At 40.4% G+C, this 16594-nt stretch overlaps 1 protein-coding gene across 27 annotated transcripts in view; it reads left to right on the top strand.

Annotated features, from left to right (window-relative positions):
- The window catches only part of DOCK9 (dedicator of cytokinesis 9), a 286115-nt gene that overhangs the window by 196920 nt on the left and 72601 nt on the right, over positions 1–16594 (top strand). For 16 of the 27 annotated variants that reach the window (XM_036893860.2, XM_057494438.1, XM_057494436.1 and 13 more), the window contains exons 22-30: positions 797–883; positions 1279–1368; positions 2657–2772; positions 3045–3114; positions 4306–4431; positions 5009–5080; positions 14735–14881; positions 15072–15155; positions 15840–15951. In XM_036893860.2, coding sequence (XP_036749755.1) covers positions 797–883; positions 1279–1368; positions 2657–2772; positions 3045–3114; positions 4306–4431; positions 5009–5080; positions 14735–14881; positions 15072–15155; positions 15840–15951 — 904 coding nt within the window. Of the gene's footprint in view, positions 1–796; positions 884–1278; positions 1369–2656; positions 2773–3044; positions 3115–4305; positions 4432–5008; positions 5081–14734; positions 14882–15071; positions 15156–15839; positions 15952–16256; positions 16299–16594 lie in introns of all 27 variants that reach the window. The other 11 variants (XM_057494433.1, XM_036893830.2, XM_057494423.1 and 8 more) reach the window with 1 other exon arrangement.

Below are 16594 nucleotides of genomic sequence, written 5' to 3'. Positions count from 1 at the left end.
GCAAACTAACCATGCTCAAACAAAAATGTGTTATTAGAGTCATGTAAACTATTAGGATCTTCTTCCAGTTTAATGTAAATCTAGTTAGCAAATCTCTTACCTACACATAGCCCATTCTGATGCTTTTCTGATTTAGCCTGAATTTTTTAGATTTCTCCAACTGTTTTTGTATTCTTTTTAGCCATCTCAAATTTAGTACACTTCAGTTTTATAATATGCTTAGATAAGATATATTTCATTTTGTCTTGAATGGCTTTTTATGTTTAAATAGTACCAAATTTAGGCCCATGTTATGGAAAAATAGTTAAAATATTCCAAATAATGGTAAATCATATAACATTCAGTTTTAATTCCTGGTATGAATATGAGAAAAATGGAGGTTTCAGAAATTAAAGTAAGCACAAACAGATGATTGACCCTTTTGCCTGGGCCAGAAATACTTAACTGTCCTGTTTGCTTTATTGAGTACCTTTTACCATCACTTACAAAATTCTGAATTTTTTATGAAGTTGCTGGTGAAATAGGATTCTTCCCTGCTTACATGGATAGTAATTCATACAGCTGCAACTAAAGTAAACATAACTTAAAAAATCCAGTAGGAAGAGCCTTGTACTTGGGAGAAGAAAGTGGGTAGAAGTTAGTATTGGTTGCGTTCCTGTTGTGAGCCAGGCATAACCATCAAGGCCCTGAAGCTGTCAGGCCTTCAGCATCACAACAGTACCCATCATTGAAGATGGTGTTTGAAGCCAAGATCACTCATCTGTTGGGATGTTTTTTCCCCTCCATATATTTTCAGCATTATGGTCCAGAAATTAAATGGGTAGATGGAAGCAAGCCACTACTGAAAGTTTCAACTCACCTGGTTTCCACAGTGTATACTCAGGTACGCACTATTCCATTAGAATGAGCAGTGATTGCTTTGTGAATGAGTCTGTGTGACTTTTTTTGCAAAACAACCTCCTACCTGATATGTTCTATGGATATATGTTTACTCTATAGAGCTTTATTTGAAGAAAGTAGGTACATATAGGGTGCTCATATGTAATGATAAAATGAATAGTATCAGTAATATTTCTCAACAGTTTCCACTTTCTGTTGGAGGATCTGTGAAATCCTTTTTTAAAATTTATTTTTATTTTTAACTCTTTGATGTTTTCATTTTTATATGATCAGTTTCATAGTCTAAATAAAACATGCATGCTGCAAAAAGCAAATACTCTTATTTCCACAGCATTATGCTAAATAGACTTTCTTTCTCTCTTCTTTTTTTCCCCTTAGGATCAGCATTTACATAATTTTTTCCAGTACTGTCAGAAAACCGAATCTGGAGCCAAAGCCTTAGGGAGTGAACTTGTAAAATACCTTAAGGTATCAGATGACTTTCTTAGTAACCCCTTTTTAATGAGTTTGGAGTAGGTTGGGTTTTCTTTTCAGTGGAAAGTGTTGTTTTTTGCCTCTTGGAAACCTTATAAGGAAATTAGCCAAATATTCTCGTATCAGTAGCTTCTATATAGTTTTAGATGGTGGCAAGAAGAGCACTCAGATAAAGTACTACTCCTGCCTTGATCCTAGTCCCGTTACACTTTTCTCAAGCTGGACCTAAAACACATCATCCTCTGCATGGAGACTGCTCACTTACACAGGACCCCCTGTTGAGTGCTCACGGGGTGCAGAGCGTGGTAATGGGTACATGAGAAGCAGTGACTTTAGTCCCACTGTTAAGTAACTTCTAGTTCATTGTAGGAGATAACATAACCTTGGTGAATGCATGTTAAGTGGACCAAAAAAATCAGAGAAGTAATACAGGTAACCAACCCCAGCTTTGTGCAAGGGTTAGGGAGGCTCCTGGATTCATGGACCAGTGAGATCAAGGTAGGGGAACTCTAGGGGAGCTTCATCCAGAACATGATTCTTGGGGAACATTTTGAAAAGGGAGAGTAGCTAAAAGAGCATTGTAGGCATGGGTACAGAATATAAGATATGTGAGAAATGGAACCAAGGAAAATGGAATGGGCATTCTGAAATTACTGTTCTGCCAAGTCCCCCTTTGGGTACCACATAGACAGCCATGTGAATTAGAGAAGAGCCTTTGTATTAGTTTTCTATTACTCCTGTGACAAATTATCACAAACATCGTGGGTTAAGACTGCATAAATTAATTTTCTTACACTTTTGTAGATCTGAAGTCTGATACAAGTCTGGCCCACTGGCTAATAACATCAAGGTGTGATTAACATGGCTAAGTTCCTTACTGGAAACTCTAGGGTTGAATCTGTTTCCTTGTCCTTTTCCAGCTACCTCTGGAAAGGCTGCCTTCATTCCTTTGCTTGCAGCCCCTTCCTTCATCTCAGAGCCAACAGCGTTGCATCTCTGGCCATTCTTCCTGAAGGACCTTTGTGGTTACACTGGGTAATCCAGGAGAGTGGCCCTGTCTTATGGCCAGCCGATTAGCAGCCTCAGTTCCCTTTTGTCATGACCCATATTCACAGGCTCTGGAGATTAGGGAGTGGACATCTTTGTCCCTTACTCTGCGTGCCACTGCCTTCCATTGTTTTAGATGGACTTCTTCCTTCCTTATTTGGAACTGAGTGGAAGTTGCTTGGGGTTGGTTTGCTTTTAAAAAGATAACACAGACTTTGCCATTTCATGTCTGTAGAGCCTGCATGCCATGGAAGGCCACGTGATGATCGCCTTCTTGCCCACCATCCTGAACCAGCTCTTCCGTGTCCTCACCAGAGCTGCTCAGGAGGAAGTCGCTGTCAACGTGACACGGTAGGGGAGGCAGATAGGCAGCAGCTCTTCTTCCCTTCAGTCTGTCCACATCCGAGCATAGTCATAAATATCTGAGATGCTAGTATGTGTTGAACATCATATTTAAGAAGTTTCTTTTGATCCCACACATAGGGACCCCATCTAACTCCTTGTTTCCTTGTTTCCTGTGGTGCCAATAGCATCATCATTGTTCTACTGCTGTTGTGATAATAATGAAATGTTTCCATTTTCACATTACTATTCATTGCTTTATTCATTCCTGTGGTGTGTAGGGTCATTATTCATGTGGTTGCCCAGTGCCATGAGGAAGGATTGGAGAGCCACTTGAGGTCATATGTTAAGGTATGTAAAATGAATTGCCCAATCATTTAAATCTGTGGCTCTCCAATTTTCCTTCTAAGGATTTATTTTTAAAAATCTAGGTATTTGGGGATGAAATTTAATACCTCTGCTTTCTCTTCTATACCTACAGCCAGTGTTGGTTCCTGAGCAAGGGGAAGTCCAAAGCAGGGAGGCCATTTATTTACTCAATTTCATTCTTTCAACTACCTTTCTTTAATGGGTTTTGAAAATAATGTGGCTCAGATGATATGAAATTTTAAAGAATTTTAAATCACTCTTGGTTAGGCCTTTGGTATAGCTTATTGTCTTAACTTTTCTTTTTCCTATCTGAAGTTCCTAGTGAACTGCTTCTCCCAAAATAGGCAGGTTAGCTCAGGCCACCATCAAATTAGATGACTATGTGGGAAAGCACGAGTTGTCATTAAGATAAATAATCAGCTCTTTCAAAGCAAAAACTGAAGGAACAAAACAGCAGCAGACTCACAGAACCCAAGAATGGACTAACAGTTACCAAAGGGAAAGGGACTGGGGAGGGTGAGTGGGAAGAGAGGGATAAGGGGAATAAGGGGCATTACAATTAGCACACATAATGTAGTGGGGTGGGGCACGGGGAAGGCAGTATAGTACAGAGAAGACAAGTAGTGACACTATAGCATCTTATTACGCTGATGGACAGTGACTATAATGGGGTGTGTGGTGGGGACTTGATAATGGGGAGAATCTAGCAACCACAATGTTACTCATGTGATTGTATATTAACACCAAAAAAAAAAAATCAGTTCTTCATCTATGTACAATGCTCAGTAAATGCAATGGTGGTTACTGTTCTAAAAAGTGACACACCTCCTATTTTTTCTTAGATACCTCTGTGAATTATAGCTGTGTGTTAGTTTAAAATAAAGTTCAGGTTTTTCAGTTACCCAGTGTTGTCCTTGGGAGACAGAGTTGTGGGCTGGAGGACTACTGCTCTGAGTTAGGTGATTCACATACTTTGATGGGGACCCTGAAAATATCCTGGGCTCCTCTTTCTGTGACGTGCCAATCACCCTTCCCACCTCTGTTTCTACAACTTCCTCTCCCACCCGTGCAGTTGTACCTTGATTCCCAGTCTCCATCCTTTGGAGCCTCTCCAGCTTTTGGCCCAACTTGGACAACCAGTGCAATTAAAGTATCTTTCCTTTTTCTTCAAAGTATGCTTATAAGGCTGAGCCATATGTTGCCTCCGAATATAAGACAGTGCATGAAGAACTGACCAAATCCATGACCACAATTCTCAAGCCTTCCGCCGATTTCCTCACTAGCAACAAACTACTTAAGGTATGTCTAGAGGGCCATTGGTACTGAAGTTGACAGAAGGAAACTGAAACTCCGAAGCCTGATTGGTTCACCCTTTTTGTGTACTTTTAGAGACAATGAACTGCCTCCTAACAAGGGGTGATAGAGTCAGTCCTTTACTACCAACTTTGGTACTGGTACGTGCACTCCTGTGGGAACTGCAAGGTGTTACTACGTTCAAAGTGTCACGGGCTCTTAAGTATTAAGTATTGAGTCATTATATTCACATCACTGGAGGACACTGAGTTAGAGATTATAAAGGCAGATGTCAGCAAGTGAGACTCGGCCCAGAGGAAAGGCCACTCTTCCGGCCTCCTTTGCGAGTGCCTCCTGAGGGCTGCGCCTTGCTGAGCATATGCAGCCAGTTTCCTAGCGGAATGGGTCATGTGAAAGGGGAACATCTGCTCTGCACCTCTGATCTCATAATAATTTGCCTGGAGGTTAAGCCATGTTTTGGGGTCATACCTGTTTCACGTTAGTAATATTGTCAACCTGAGAGAATAAACATTTGGCCTTCTGATTTGTTTTTCTTACTGGAACCTCTTTTTCTTTCTTTCAGTATTCATGGTTTTTCTTTGATGTTTTGATAAAATCCATGGCTCAGCATCTGATAGAGAACTCCAAGGTTAAGGTATGTCACTTCATGTCGGAGCCTGTGGTGGCTCTTAGGGGAAAGGTCTGTTCCACTGTGGTGACTCTTAGGGGAAAGGTACTGTTCTCAGTGCTTTCCAAGTACTAAAGCATTTAGCTATATTACTGCCCTGTGGGGAACTAGCAGTCTTACTCCTCTTCTTATAGATGAAGAAACTGAGGCCAGTGTGCATGAATCACTTGCTCAAGGCCATGCTGGTAAATGGAGGAAGCCAGTCTGGCTCCAGAGCGCACATTTCTCAAGCCCTGTGCTATTAAATGCAAAGAAAAATATGTCTTTTCCTTTGATTAGCTTAGACAACTTTGTCTGTTGAAATGATAATAGTAGTTAAAGCATTTAAAAGGTAATTACCTGGTGTTTCTTAAGTGTCTTGAGCATTGTAGACCTTTCTCAGGGACTTAGATGGGAGTGACTGGTGCTACTGCACGTCCTCTGAAACCAGTGAACAGACTCGGAGATAACTAAGCCTCCCCTCTAGGCCGCCCTCACCAAGATGCCTCAGTGTATGTGCCTTTTTGACTCTCTGGGTTCCCATGCTCATCTCTGGACTGATGTCTGTTGAGGTGTGATTGGCTGCTGCTGGCTGGCTGAGGCTTTATAAAATTCCAATGTTGTAAACAGGTGGCAGAGCTCCTGAGCTGTGTGGAGTCTTGGAGTTGCCTTTGTGACTGAATTCACATTGCACCGTAGCTGTACAGAAGCAGGGTCTCGAGGTGTCTGGTGGAGGGCAGAAGACACTCCTGCAAAAAGCAGTAGAAAGGGGGCATTTCTGACAGTGGTTATGGGAAAGGTGGAGGAGCCACAGGGAAGGAGGGTCAAGAGGTAGGACCCCTGGACAAGGGATCTGGAGTCTTGGAAGAAGCCTTGGGAAAGGCTGCTGGACTTTGTCAGGCAAAAGGTTAGTGGTTTAGAACCTGAAGCTGTACTTTCCTCTAATAGAGTGGGTGCTGGTGCCTAACCATGTGGTTTCCTCTTTTTTCCCTTTAAAACCCAGTTTTAGTGCACAGGGAGATACCAGATGGAGGTGGGCCCTGCGTTGCACAGAGTAACACACCATCTAAATCATGCCAGTATAGGCTGGCAAGGAAAAAAATCAAGCAGATTGTCTAGTTAGCAGTATGCAGCTAAGTGCACGTGCATGCACACACATGCATGCACACAAGCAGATCATTTGTATGTATTCCCTTCCTGTTAAAAATTGCATGCAGGATAAGCTTTAGGCCTGTCTAGTTTGCTCAAGCTGCCATAACAAGTACCACAGTCCACCTGGCTTAAACAATAGAAATTTATTTCCTCACAATTCTGGAGGCTAGAAGTCTGAGATCAAGGTGCCTTTAGGATTGGTTTCTTCTGAGGCCTTCTCCTTGGCTTATGCATGGCTCTATTTTCTCTTTGTCTTGATACTGTCTTCCCTCTGTGCTTGTCTGTGTCCTAATGTCCTCTTCCTATAAGGACAGTAGTCCTGTTGGATTAAGGACTAGCTTAATGACCTTGTTTTGATTAATTACCTCTTTAAAGACCTTACCTCCCAGTGCATTCACATTCTGGGGTCCTAGGGATAAGGGCTTCAACAAATGAATTTTGAGGGGACACAGTTTAGTCCATAGCAAGATCCTACTGGGCTTTTCATTATTTGGGGCTGTAAATAAATGTGATCACTTAAGAGAGGTTGGTGACTTAGTTATATTCAAAAATATAACTGATTTGCTCAGAAGTATTCATTGAGCCCTCCAGGGTTACAGAGTTAAACAAGGCGTGGTTTGCACCCTCACAAGGTTCAGGTGGGAAGTGTACAATTTGGCCATGGGAGTGATGGTTGAGAGGGTAAGGTGCCCTTCTGAAACCCTCAGAAGAAGAGCATTTACAACCCAGCTTCAATGACATCTTGCTGAGAACTGTGATAGAAAATTAATAAAGGAATTTAATAGCATGTGTTCTTTTCTCAGGATACCAGATTAAACAATAGGACTTAGGGATGGTCAGGACCTGAAGGCTACCCTATATCCAACCATCCCATATTTCACAGAGGTTGAAATGGAAGTATAGTCCTGTGAGGTGCCCTGCCCAGGATCACATACTGAGCAGAGCCAAGAATCCTGCTCAAGTCAGAATCAGCCTCTCACAGGTGTTCTGCCATTTCCAGTCTTATAACTTAATTCTCCATCACCTCTGGAAAGTTGTTTTTGGAACTCTTTAAAACAGATCTCAAATGCTACCTAACTCATTTTCTGTAAGTTAATTACATCTTGGTCCTAAAACAATATTCAGAGACTTTTTAGAAGTAGTTTACTTAAAAATTGTTATCCAGGTTAAAAAGAAACACTGGCATCCAAAAAGGGAAAGCTTACCCATAATATAATTTACTATAAAAAAATATTCAAAACACCTACTTACCACTTAGGAGAGTTTAACACTTTCGCTTTTGCTGGGCTCCCTTCTGATGTCTGCTTCGGTGTCGCCCCAGATCCCATGCTCCTCTTTCCCTAAATCACACAGTATTGATCTGGGAACTTCTCTCACATTTTATGAAGCCTTCATTCAGTTTGCCTCATCGCTTAGGAGTAATAAGTTTTTTATGTTTGAATTAGTTATTTTTATGTTTGGCTTAAATTTACATCTTAAGAATTCTATGTCCACATCCCTGATCCCAGTGTTCTGAATTTAGGGAACAAGTTCATATTCACCATTCCTGTACCATTTGTGGTTTCCAAAATTACTATCAAGTTCCCTCAGAATTTCTATAATAAATTTTTAGATTGAAGGTTATTAATATAATCCATATTATTTATAATCCTGACTTTGGTTTTCTTTCCTCATCAGTGAGCCAAGTGCCATGATCAGGCAGGCACACACCTATTTTGTAGGGGTACTTGGACCATGGATTTATCGAAAAGCCTGATAATGCTTTCAGAGCTGCTAAAAATGCCCTTATCAAGAATAACCAGCATCAATCAGCATTTAAGGGCATAGTGTACACCCCTGGTGTTTGGGGATGATTCCATCTGAAGCATATTTATGTGGAGGGGTACTTTTGCACACCCTTATGCTTGCTTCTAATGCCACCACGCTCTTGCTGAACATGGAGGCAGCCACATTTGTCCACCTTCCCATCCCCAGTCAGTCAAACTATACTTTGTTAGATTTGCTGAGGAAGGCTGTGAGTCAGAGCCTGTCGTTGTACTAGCACCTAAAGTAAGCACCTTCTGGACTGTGCAGGTGGACCTGCAAACTTTGCCTTGATTGCACATAACTGTGCCAGACCTGAGTGATTCATAGGTGACATGTGCATGGAATTTACAATAAGTGGTTTTTCAGGAAAATATGTAAACAGACTTCATCAAGGCCTACTAAGGAGCTCCCAGCCCCCAACCTCACTCTCCCTCTAAGGCCAACATATTTTAGGTGTTTCATTGCTATCATTTATATTTAGCATCTATAATTTCAGAAGACTCATTTGGAATTTCCTTTCCTCCCACACTGTATCAAGCAGATTGCTAGCATTCCACAGGAGTACTCCAAGGAAGTTGGAAAACATAGGATAGGATGAATATCTATCCTTATATATTAGTTGTTTAGCCTTCAGCCATTTTCTGGCTTAATTGAGTAAGAAAGAGCTTTCATTTGAAAAGTGGAAGAAGGATAGTGTTCATGTTCTAAAAGGGCTGCCTGACTTCCCCTATATTGCATTTGTAAGCACTGTCCATATTTGGTAGCTGAATGTCAGTGTCCATACTTCCATCCATGAATGCATGTAAACAGTTGTTCATTATGTGCAGAGCACTAAAAGGAAATGAAAATGGAGAAGAAGGTGCATCCTTAACCTGGAAGCTGACAGAACCCTGGGAGAAAAAAGACAGAACAGAGAGGAGGGCCAGAAGGTGTATTTATGTGAGCTCTGAAATGATAGGAGATCACTGTGGAGGTAGAGATAAAACTTCTCCTGGGCCTAGAAGGATACCACATTTAGGGGGAGGAGAATGAGTTTTAGGCAGAGGAAAGAGTTCATGTTCAGGTTCAGCCTCTGTGGCTTGCTTTGTGGCAGAGCTCAGAGTAGAGGGGAGGAATGGAAAACAAGATTAACTCAGAAATGGCAATGAAATGAGGGGGAGCTTGGAGGCTGAGTGGCACGTGATTTGGTAGAAGCCACAGAGAGGTAGGGTGGGTTCTTTAGCAGGAGTGACAGCTGAAAGAGCATATATATACATGTTAGCAGAGTGGCTTGGAAATGTTTATATCAATGAGTCTACATTCCCCCAGAGTCTAAATAGCTTGTGGAACAGATCAGTGCACCTGTTATGTTTTATATGTCTTTGGTTTTTTAGCTAAGTGTGATAATATGGAATGACATTTTATGGTGATATTTATGAAGGTCTAGTACTGAGGGGACGAGGGGACTGTAGATGAAAATGAAAAGCATTGTGAATGAAAGAAGGGAATAGGAAGGCAGAATGAATGCTTTGACCCAGCAATTCTACTTCTAAGTCTTTACTGAAGAGAAATGAAAACATTCCCTCAGAGACCTGCAAACGTAAATGTTCATAACTTTATTCATAATAGCTAAAAACTGGAAACAATCAAATGTCCACTAATTGGTGAATGGATTAACAAGTTGCGGTAACTCCATGTAATGGAATACTACCTAGTAATAAGAGGGAACAAAGTACTGATTCTTGCAACACCATGGATGAATCTCAAAAGCGTAAGTTGAGTGAAGGAAGTCTTTGTAATCAAACAGACTACATCCTGTGTGAGTCCATTTTATGACATTCTAGAAAAGAAATAGAAAACAAAGCAGTGGTTTCCATGGGCTGGGCGTTGGGGGGAAGGGATTCAGAGGGCATGAGGGAACTTTCATGGTGCAGGGCAGAGAGGGAATAAACATGGAGAGGTTAGAGAGAAGACTGACTTTTGTCAGTGAAAAGAGTGGGGAGATAGGAGAAAGAAAAGAAGATGTAGAAAAAAATAGAAGAGAGAAGAAGTAATGTAGGGATTCCAATAAGAGGGAGTAACTTCAGACTGCTGGGAAACACCTTTGGCAAACATCTACCCCATTACTTTTCTATTACTGTTTGCTAAGCCAGAAAAATAAATTTATTAGCTAACAGGTCTTTTTTATTGTATCTCAGTGAGCAGTAAAATATCCCGTAAAAAAGAGGTCTCTAAACCCAAGAGAGAACACAATAAGGAAAAAGAATCAAACATTTGAAGACTGTCGTGACGGCCTTGTTCATGAAGCAGTCACATGGGCTGCAAGGATTGCTGGGGCCCGGACAACATGCCATGTAGGATGCGGTGTCGCTGGCATTTACTAAGACTTGGCTGTCAGCAGCAGCAGGGCTTACGGGGTCCTTCACAGCAAGGCTGAGTGTGGGTCATCTGGGAGATCCCTCTCAGTCCAGGGCGTGGGTGGCAGGAGCCGAGCAGCCAGCAAGATGGCACAAAGGTGTCAGGCTGACACCGGGGTGTGGGGTACGGCGCGCAGCAGGTCGGCTGGAGGAGGTGCTGGGCAGGCAGACCCCACACCAGCAGCACTTGTCGGAGCAGACGGTGGTGGCCAGGCCTTTGGGGACGCTGGCCAGCGCTAAGAGGAGGTCCCACAGCAGGGCATAGATAGGAGTTGGGGTTTTGTTTGGCTGAGAGCCTGAGTGTCTCAGTGACCTCCCCTCTGAGCTAGTGTTTATACACTCGCCCCTCCCTGGACTCAGCCATTATTCTGGATTATTTTTTTCTATTTCTTCTTATAGTAATCTCCATAAAAATGCCTAATCACCTTGGTCTTTATTATCTTTAGATGTGTGTCTTACCTCCCTGTCTTATTGCCAAATTAGTACTGTTGACGGTAGCTGTTAGTTACTGCAGGGAGAGCTTCCTTTCAGTCTCCAACGGCACTGAGTTGTCATCTAATCACTAAATAGCATTGTTGGTTGGTCGGTATGTTAATTATCTACCATTCTTCATCACATTTTCTTTCTTTATAATAAAAACTTATTATTATAGAAATTTTTTTAAAATATAAAAGGAAAGGAAGCAGTTTAATGAATGTCATGTTTCTATCACCCAACTTCAACAATATAGCATTTTGCCATTCTTAGTTTATATATCCACTTTCACACTTTTTTCCCTGGAGTATTTTAAAAGGAGTTCCCAAATATCTTATTTCATCTGTAAAACTTCAGTGTGAGCTCTAACACGTCTTTAAAAAAAGATGTAACCACTGTATAATTATAGTACTCAACAAAGTTAGCATTATTTCCTTATTATCATCTAACACACTATCTGTATTCAGTTTCCCCCAGGTGTCTCAAAAATGTCATTTTACAGTTGGTTGATCTGAATCGGGATTTAAATATAGTCTACACATTGCATTGGGTTGATGTGTCTCTGAAGTTTCTTGGATTCTCAAACTGTTCCCTGTCCATATGCTTGTTTTTTAATGCAATGTATTTGTTTAAGAAAGAGGGCCATTTGTCTTGCAGAATTTCCCACATTCTAGATTTGGCTGATTGTAGCCTTGCGGTGTTAAGTGACATGGTTCTGTGTGCCTGGTGTTTCTTGTAAATTTGTAGTGATGTCTGAAGACTCAGCCAGCTTAGGTTGAATCGCTTTTTGGCAAAGATACTTCATAGGTGGAACTACTACATTACATCAGGAGGCATACAAAGTCTGGTTGTCCCACTTTTAGTTTTGGTAATAGTTACCAACAGGTTAAGTGGTATCCACCACGTCCATCCATTATTGAGTTCCGCATTGACTCTTCATGGTTTAGGCAACTGGCTCAGCCCATTCTGAAGGCATTTCTTGGGACAGGTCTTTTTTGGGAGGGGCCAGCTTGGGGAGCTGGCAGGCCTTGCCTGGGGTCCTAGAAGGTGATCATCTAGCTAACACCACAAGATGTAGAGTTACTGGTTGCACTTATGGAACAAAATCCTTTTGGAATTTCAAATTTTACTGTTATATGTTTGAAAGTAGGTAAACTTCCAATTCTGATTACTTGATCCTTATCTCATTGGATTCTTGAGTTATATATAAGTGTACAGAGATTTTATTGTTATTGGTTTGAGAATTAAGATTACTAAGAATTAGTATTTCATAATTTCAAGATAGGTTCTGGTATTTAATCCATAGAGTAATGCATGTTTTCATGTCAGAAATACCTAGATTCCAGTTCTAGTTTTACAAAGTACTATTTGATAATGGGATCTGGTTTGACTGCATCAAAATAGGCCCAAATAATAGTGGCTTAAACAAGACAGAAGTTCTTTCCTCTCTTTTGGAAAATTCATTAGTCAGTAGGCAGCATGGAGAGTGGAGGAGCTTGTCCGCCAAGCCAGTCACGGATGCAGGCTTCTGTCTAATTACCCAGCCCAGGTGTCAGCCTCATTTGCATGGTTGAGAAACTGGCTCATTACCACCCCCACATTCCAGGCAATGGTAAAGAAGAGAACTGTAAGCAGCCCCTGTTATGTATGGGCAATAAACCCGACTTAAACTGAACATAATAAAGTTAGATTTGAGGGGGTGAAAAATGGCTGGGACAGGCATGCTCCACTTCCTCTTACAGCCCATTGGCCAGAACTCAGTCACATGGCCCTTGTCTAGCTGCAGGTTGGCTGGAAAAATCAGTGTGTAGCTAGGCAGTGATGAGCCCCTGTAAAAATCCCAGGGTTCCACGCCTGAAAGGGAGAAGGAAGGGAGGGGTATTGAAGGTCAGCTGGTACTCATGACTGAATCTCTCTAAGCTTCGGTTTTTTCATCTGTAAAATGGGGATGAAAATACCCCGTGTTGTGGCTGTTAGAGTCACATGCATGAGTGGATAAAGTCATGGAGCGTCTGATTCAGACCTCTTCACATTTTAGGCTCTCAGTCAATCGTTCCATTTTTTTGCAGTCAGGGGTGGGGCAGCAAAGCCTCAAGTCGTCCCCAGGACTTGGGCTCTTGGTAAATCTGGGTTTGCGTCTTTGTTAATTGCCAGTTTTGTGACTGAGGACATATCTAACTAGCCTCTCTGATTATCTGTAAAATAGGGGTTAAAACTTGTGAGAATTTAAAGAAAACGTACATAAAGATACCTAGTGCAGTGCCTGATGTGTAGAAGATAGACAGGCAGAAGCAGTAGCTAATGGCTGAGTGATCTGTGTGTATTTTCTTAGGTAAGCATTCCTGGTCGGGAAAATTATTATGTAAAGTTAATTTGAAGAGGATAGCTTCTAAGCAGTTTCAACTGGTGACATAAAAATAATACATATATTTTCAGTTGGAAAACTTGCAGCTTAAACTTAAGCCAGTGTTTTCTTTTTTTTTTTTTTTTAAATAATTATTTTTTATTGAAGGGTAGTTGATGCACAGTATTACATTACATTAGTTTCAAGTGTACAACACAGTGATAGAACATTTATATACATAATTCTAGGTTCCAGCTATCACCCTACCAAGCTGTTACAATATCTTGACTATATTCCTTATGCTATACATTACATCCCGGTTACTTATTTATTTTACCATTGGAAGTCTGTCCTTTTTTTTTTTTGTGAGGGCATCTCTCATATTTATTGATCAAATGGTTGTTAACGACAATAAAATTCTGTATAGGGGAGTCAATGCTCAATGCACAATCATTAATCCACCCCAAGCCTACTTTTCGTCAGTCTCCAATCTTCTGAGGCATAACAAACAAGTTCTTACATGGAGAACAAATTCTTACATAATGAATAAGTTACATAGTGAACAGTACAAGGGCAGTCATCACAGAAACTTTCGGTTTTGCTCATGCATTATGAACTCTAAACAGTCAGTTCAAATATGAATACTCATTTGGTTTTTATACTTGATTTATATGTGGATACCACATTTCTCTCTTTATTATTATTATTTTTAATAAAATGCTGAAGTGGTAGGTAGATACAAGATAAAGGTAGAAAACATAGTTTAGTGTTGTAAGAGAGCAAATGTAGATGATCAGGTGTGTGCCTGTAGACTATGTGTTAATCCAAGCTAGACCAGGGCAATAAAACATCCACGTATGCAGAAGATTTCTCTCAGAACAGGGGGGGTGAGGTTCTAAGCCTCACCTCTGTTGATCCCCAATTTCTCACCTGATGGCCCCCCTGCGACTGTGCCTGTCTTAGGTTGTTCCTCCCTTGAGGAATCTTACCCGTCTCTGGCTAACCAGTCATCTTCCGGGGCCATACAGGGAAATGTGAAGTTGGTAAGTGAGAGGGAAGCCTTATTGTTTGAAAAGGTTAGCTTTTTACTTCTTTGCATATTTATGCCCTGTTAAGCCAGTGTTTTCTAAAGAGATCTCTGAGATGTACAGGCATTAGAGTCACCAGTAACAATGCAGCTCTGATCTGAATCTCCCAGAGGGGCACAATTCCACCCATTTTTACAAATGCCTCTAAGATGATCATTATCATACTCAAGTTTAAGATCTCATGTCTAATCCACAGTATTTTTTGAGATATTAGAATACTTGTACAGTATTTTGAGAGAAGAAAGAATAGTTTATTTTATCTAATTTCAGATAAAGAAAATTAGAGCTCTGGGTTTTTTAAATGGACTCAGGGATGAGATTTTTTTCCCCCAAATGGTTGCAATTTAAAAAATAATAAATGTTTGCTCTAAATTCTTCTTAGTTATTGCGAAACCAGAGATTTCCTGCATCCTATCATCATGCAGTGGAAACTGTTGTGAATATGCTGATGCCGCACATCACTCAGAAGTTTCGAGACAACCCTGAGGCATCTAAGAATGCGAATCATAGCCTTGCTGTATTTATCAAGGTGGGGGCCTCCAGGGAAGAGGGTGTCAGCTAAATAACTAAATGTCCTTTCTACTCGGTGCTCAGTCAGTGTCAAGGGCACATTTACACTAAAGGATAAGTTTGTTAATGATAAATGCTGATTTGAACCCAACTTTCCAGAAACAGTTTCGCCCTAAATACTTAACCTTTGTGGGTTGTTCCATTCACAGAGATGTTTCACCTTCATGGACAGGGGCTTTGTCTTTAAGCAAATCAACAATTACATAAGCTGCTTTGCCCCTGGAGACCCTAAGGTAGGTAGCTTCTTTTTGTTCCATTCTTTTTGTTTTACTAATTGACATCCAGAAATCCACTTACTGCTCTGGATTCTCATCAGAATTTTCTCTCAGTCCCAGAGGCACTACTCACTTGCTTCTCTTGGAGATGCTAACTTATACTTGCATTAACATGTGAGATATTAGGGACACAGTAATTCTGAATATACCTGTTGATTTTCTCATAAATACCTGAAATGACTTCTCAACTGCAAAACTCAAAATATGTGTTGTGAATCATACTTTATTTAACAAGTTAACAGAAGTAACCATGTACCTTTCTCTGGTAGAATTATCTGTCTGTTCCCTCTTTTAAATAATCTGTCTGGTCTGTTTTAAAGCTCTCCCAATCTCATTTTTTTAGTATATTGAGTCTGTGTCTATGATTGTAAGCTGCCTGCAATCCTTTATTGAAATAGGAGGAGCTTAAATAATAAATGCCCTGAAAGTCAGTGAAGGACATTATTTCATAAAGTGTGTTCCCAATTTTCAAACAAAGCCCTGCAACCATTTAAAAATCTGTGCAATAGCATAGAGCACACAATTCTAAGAGGGCCAAGAAGCTAAAGACTGGGTGTATGATTTCTAACAGTTTTTTTTTAGGGTGCTGTAGAAAGGATCCAGTGAGGTATTTAACTTACAACAAACTGTTTTTTTCTACAGACACTCTTTGAATACAAGTTTGAATTTCTCCGTGTAGTGTGCAATCATGAACATTATATTCCTTTGAATTTACCAATGCCATTTGGAAAAGGCAGGATTCAAAGATACCAAGGTAATCTACCTCAATCTTTTGCAGAGAGCCATTCATTTATAAGAAAAGAGGTTTGATTCAAACATGACATTCGAATTTTCTGATTTTTTTCATTGATCAATATTTTCTTGTTAAATTTTCATTTAGAAAAAATAATTGATAAAATGTTATATGAGAACTCTTAAGTGAACTTATCAGACTACATAGATGATATCAGTGTGACTCTTTTTCATTGAAAAATTCCTTTGCTTAAACAGTAGAAATCCATTTATTTTACTGTAGTTTATTTTTATTTGTTTCACTTTTCCTTTTTTCTTACGAATTAGCTTTTCTTTCACCAGCTGTGGAGTCAAATGATACTCCTGTAGGTAGGTGTGGGATATGACGCTTGCTTTCTTGCATTTTCCATCTTTAAAAGAAAAAAAATGCAAGTGCTTGCTGAAATGCTTACATATGCTATCCATCTAGGCATTTCCCATCAACTTGGATCGTTCTCAGATTCATGATAAACCAGTAAATTTGTCCTCACTGTAGCTGAGACATTGCTATACAGTCCCCAGGAGGCACCTTGGGCTTGCTCCTGGGGTCATTAGGTCCTCTATGATGTTTCTTTAAGAAGCAAAACAAACCAAAAGCCCTGTTTCACTCTAAAAATGAATTATTC

The sequence above is a fragment of the Manis pentadactyla genome, chromosome 17 (genome assembly GCF_030020395.1).
Source record: "Manis pentadactyla isolate mManPen7 chromosome 17, mManPen7.hap1, whole genome shotgun sequence".
NCBI lineage: Eukaryota > Metazoa > Chordata > Mammalia > Pholidota > Manidae > Manis > Manis pentadactyla.
The sequence above is the reverse complement of the archived record's forward strand: the minus strand, read 5'-3'. Positions and strand labels throughout refer to the sequence as shown.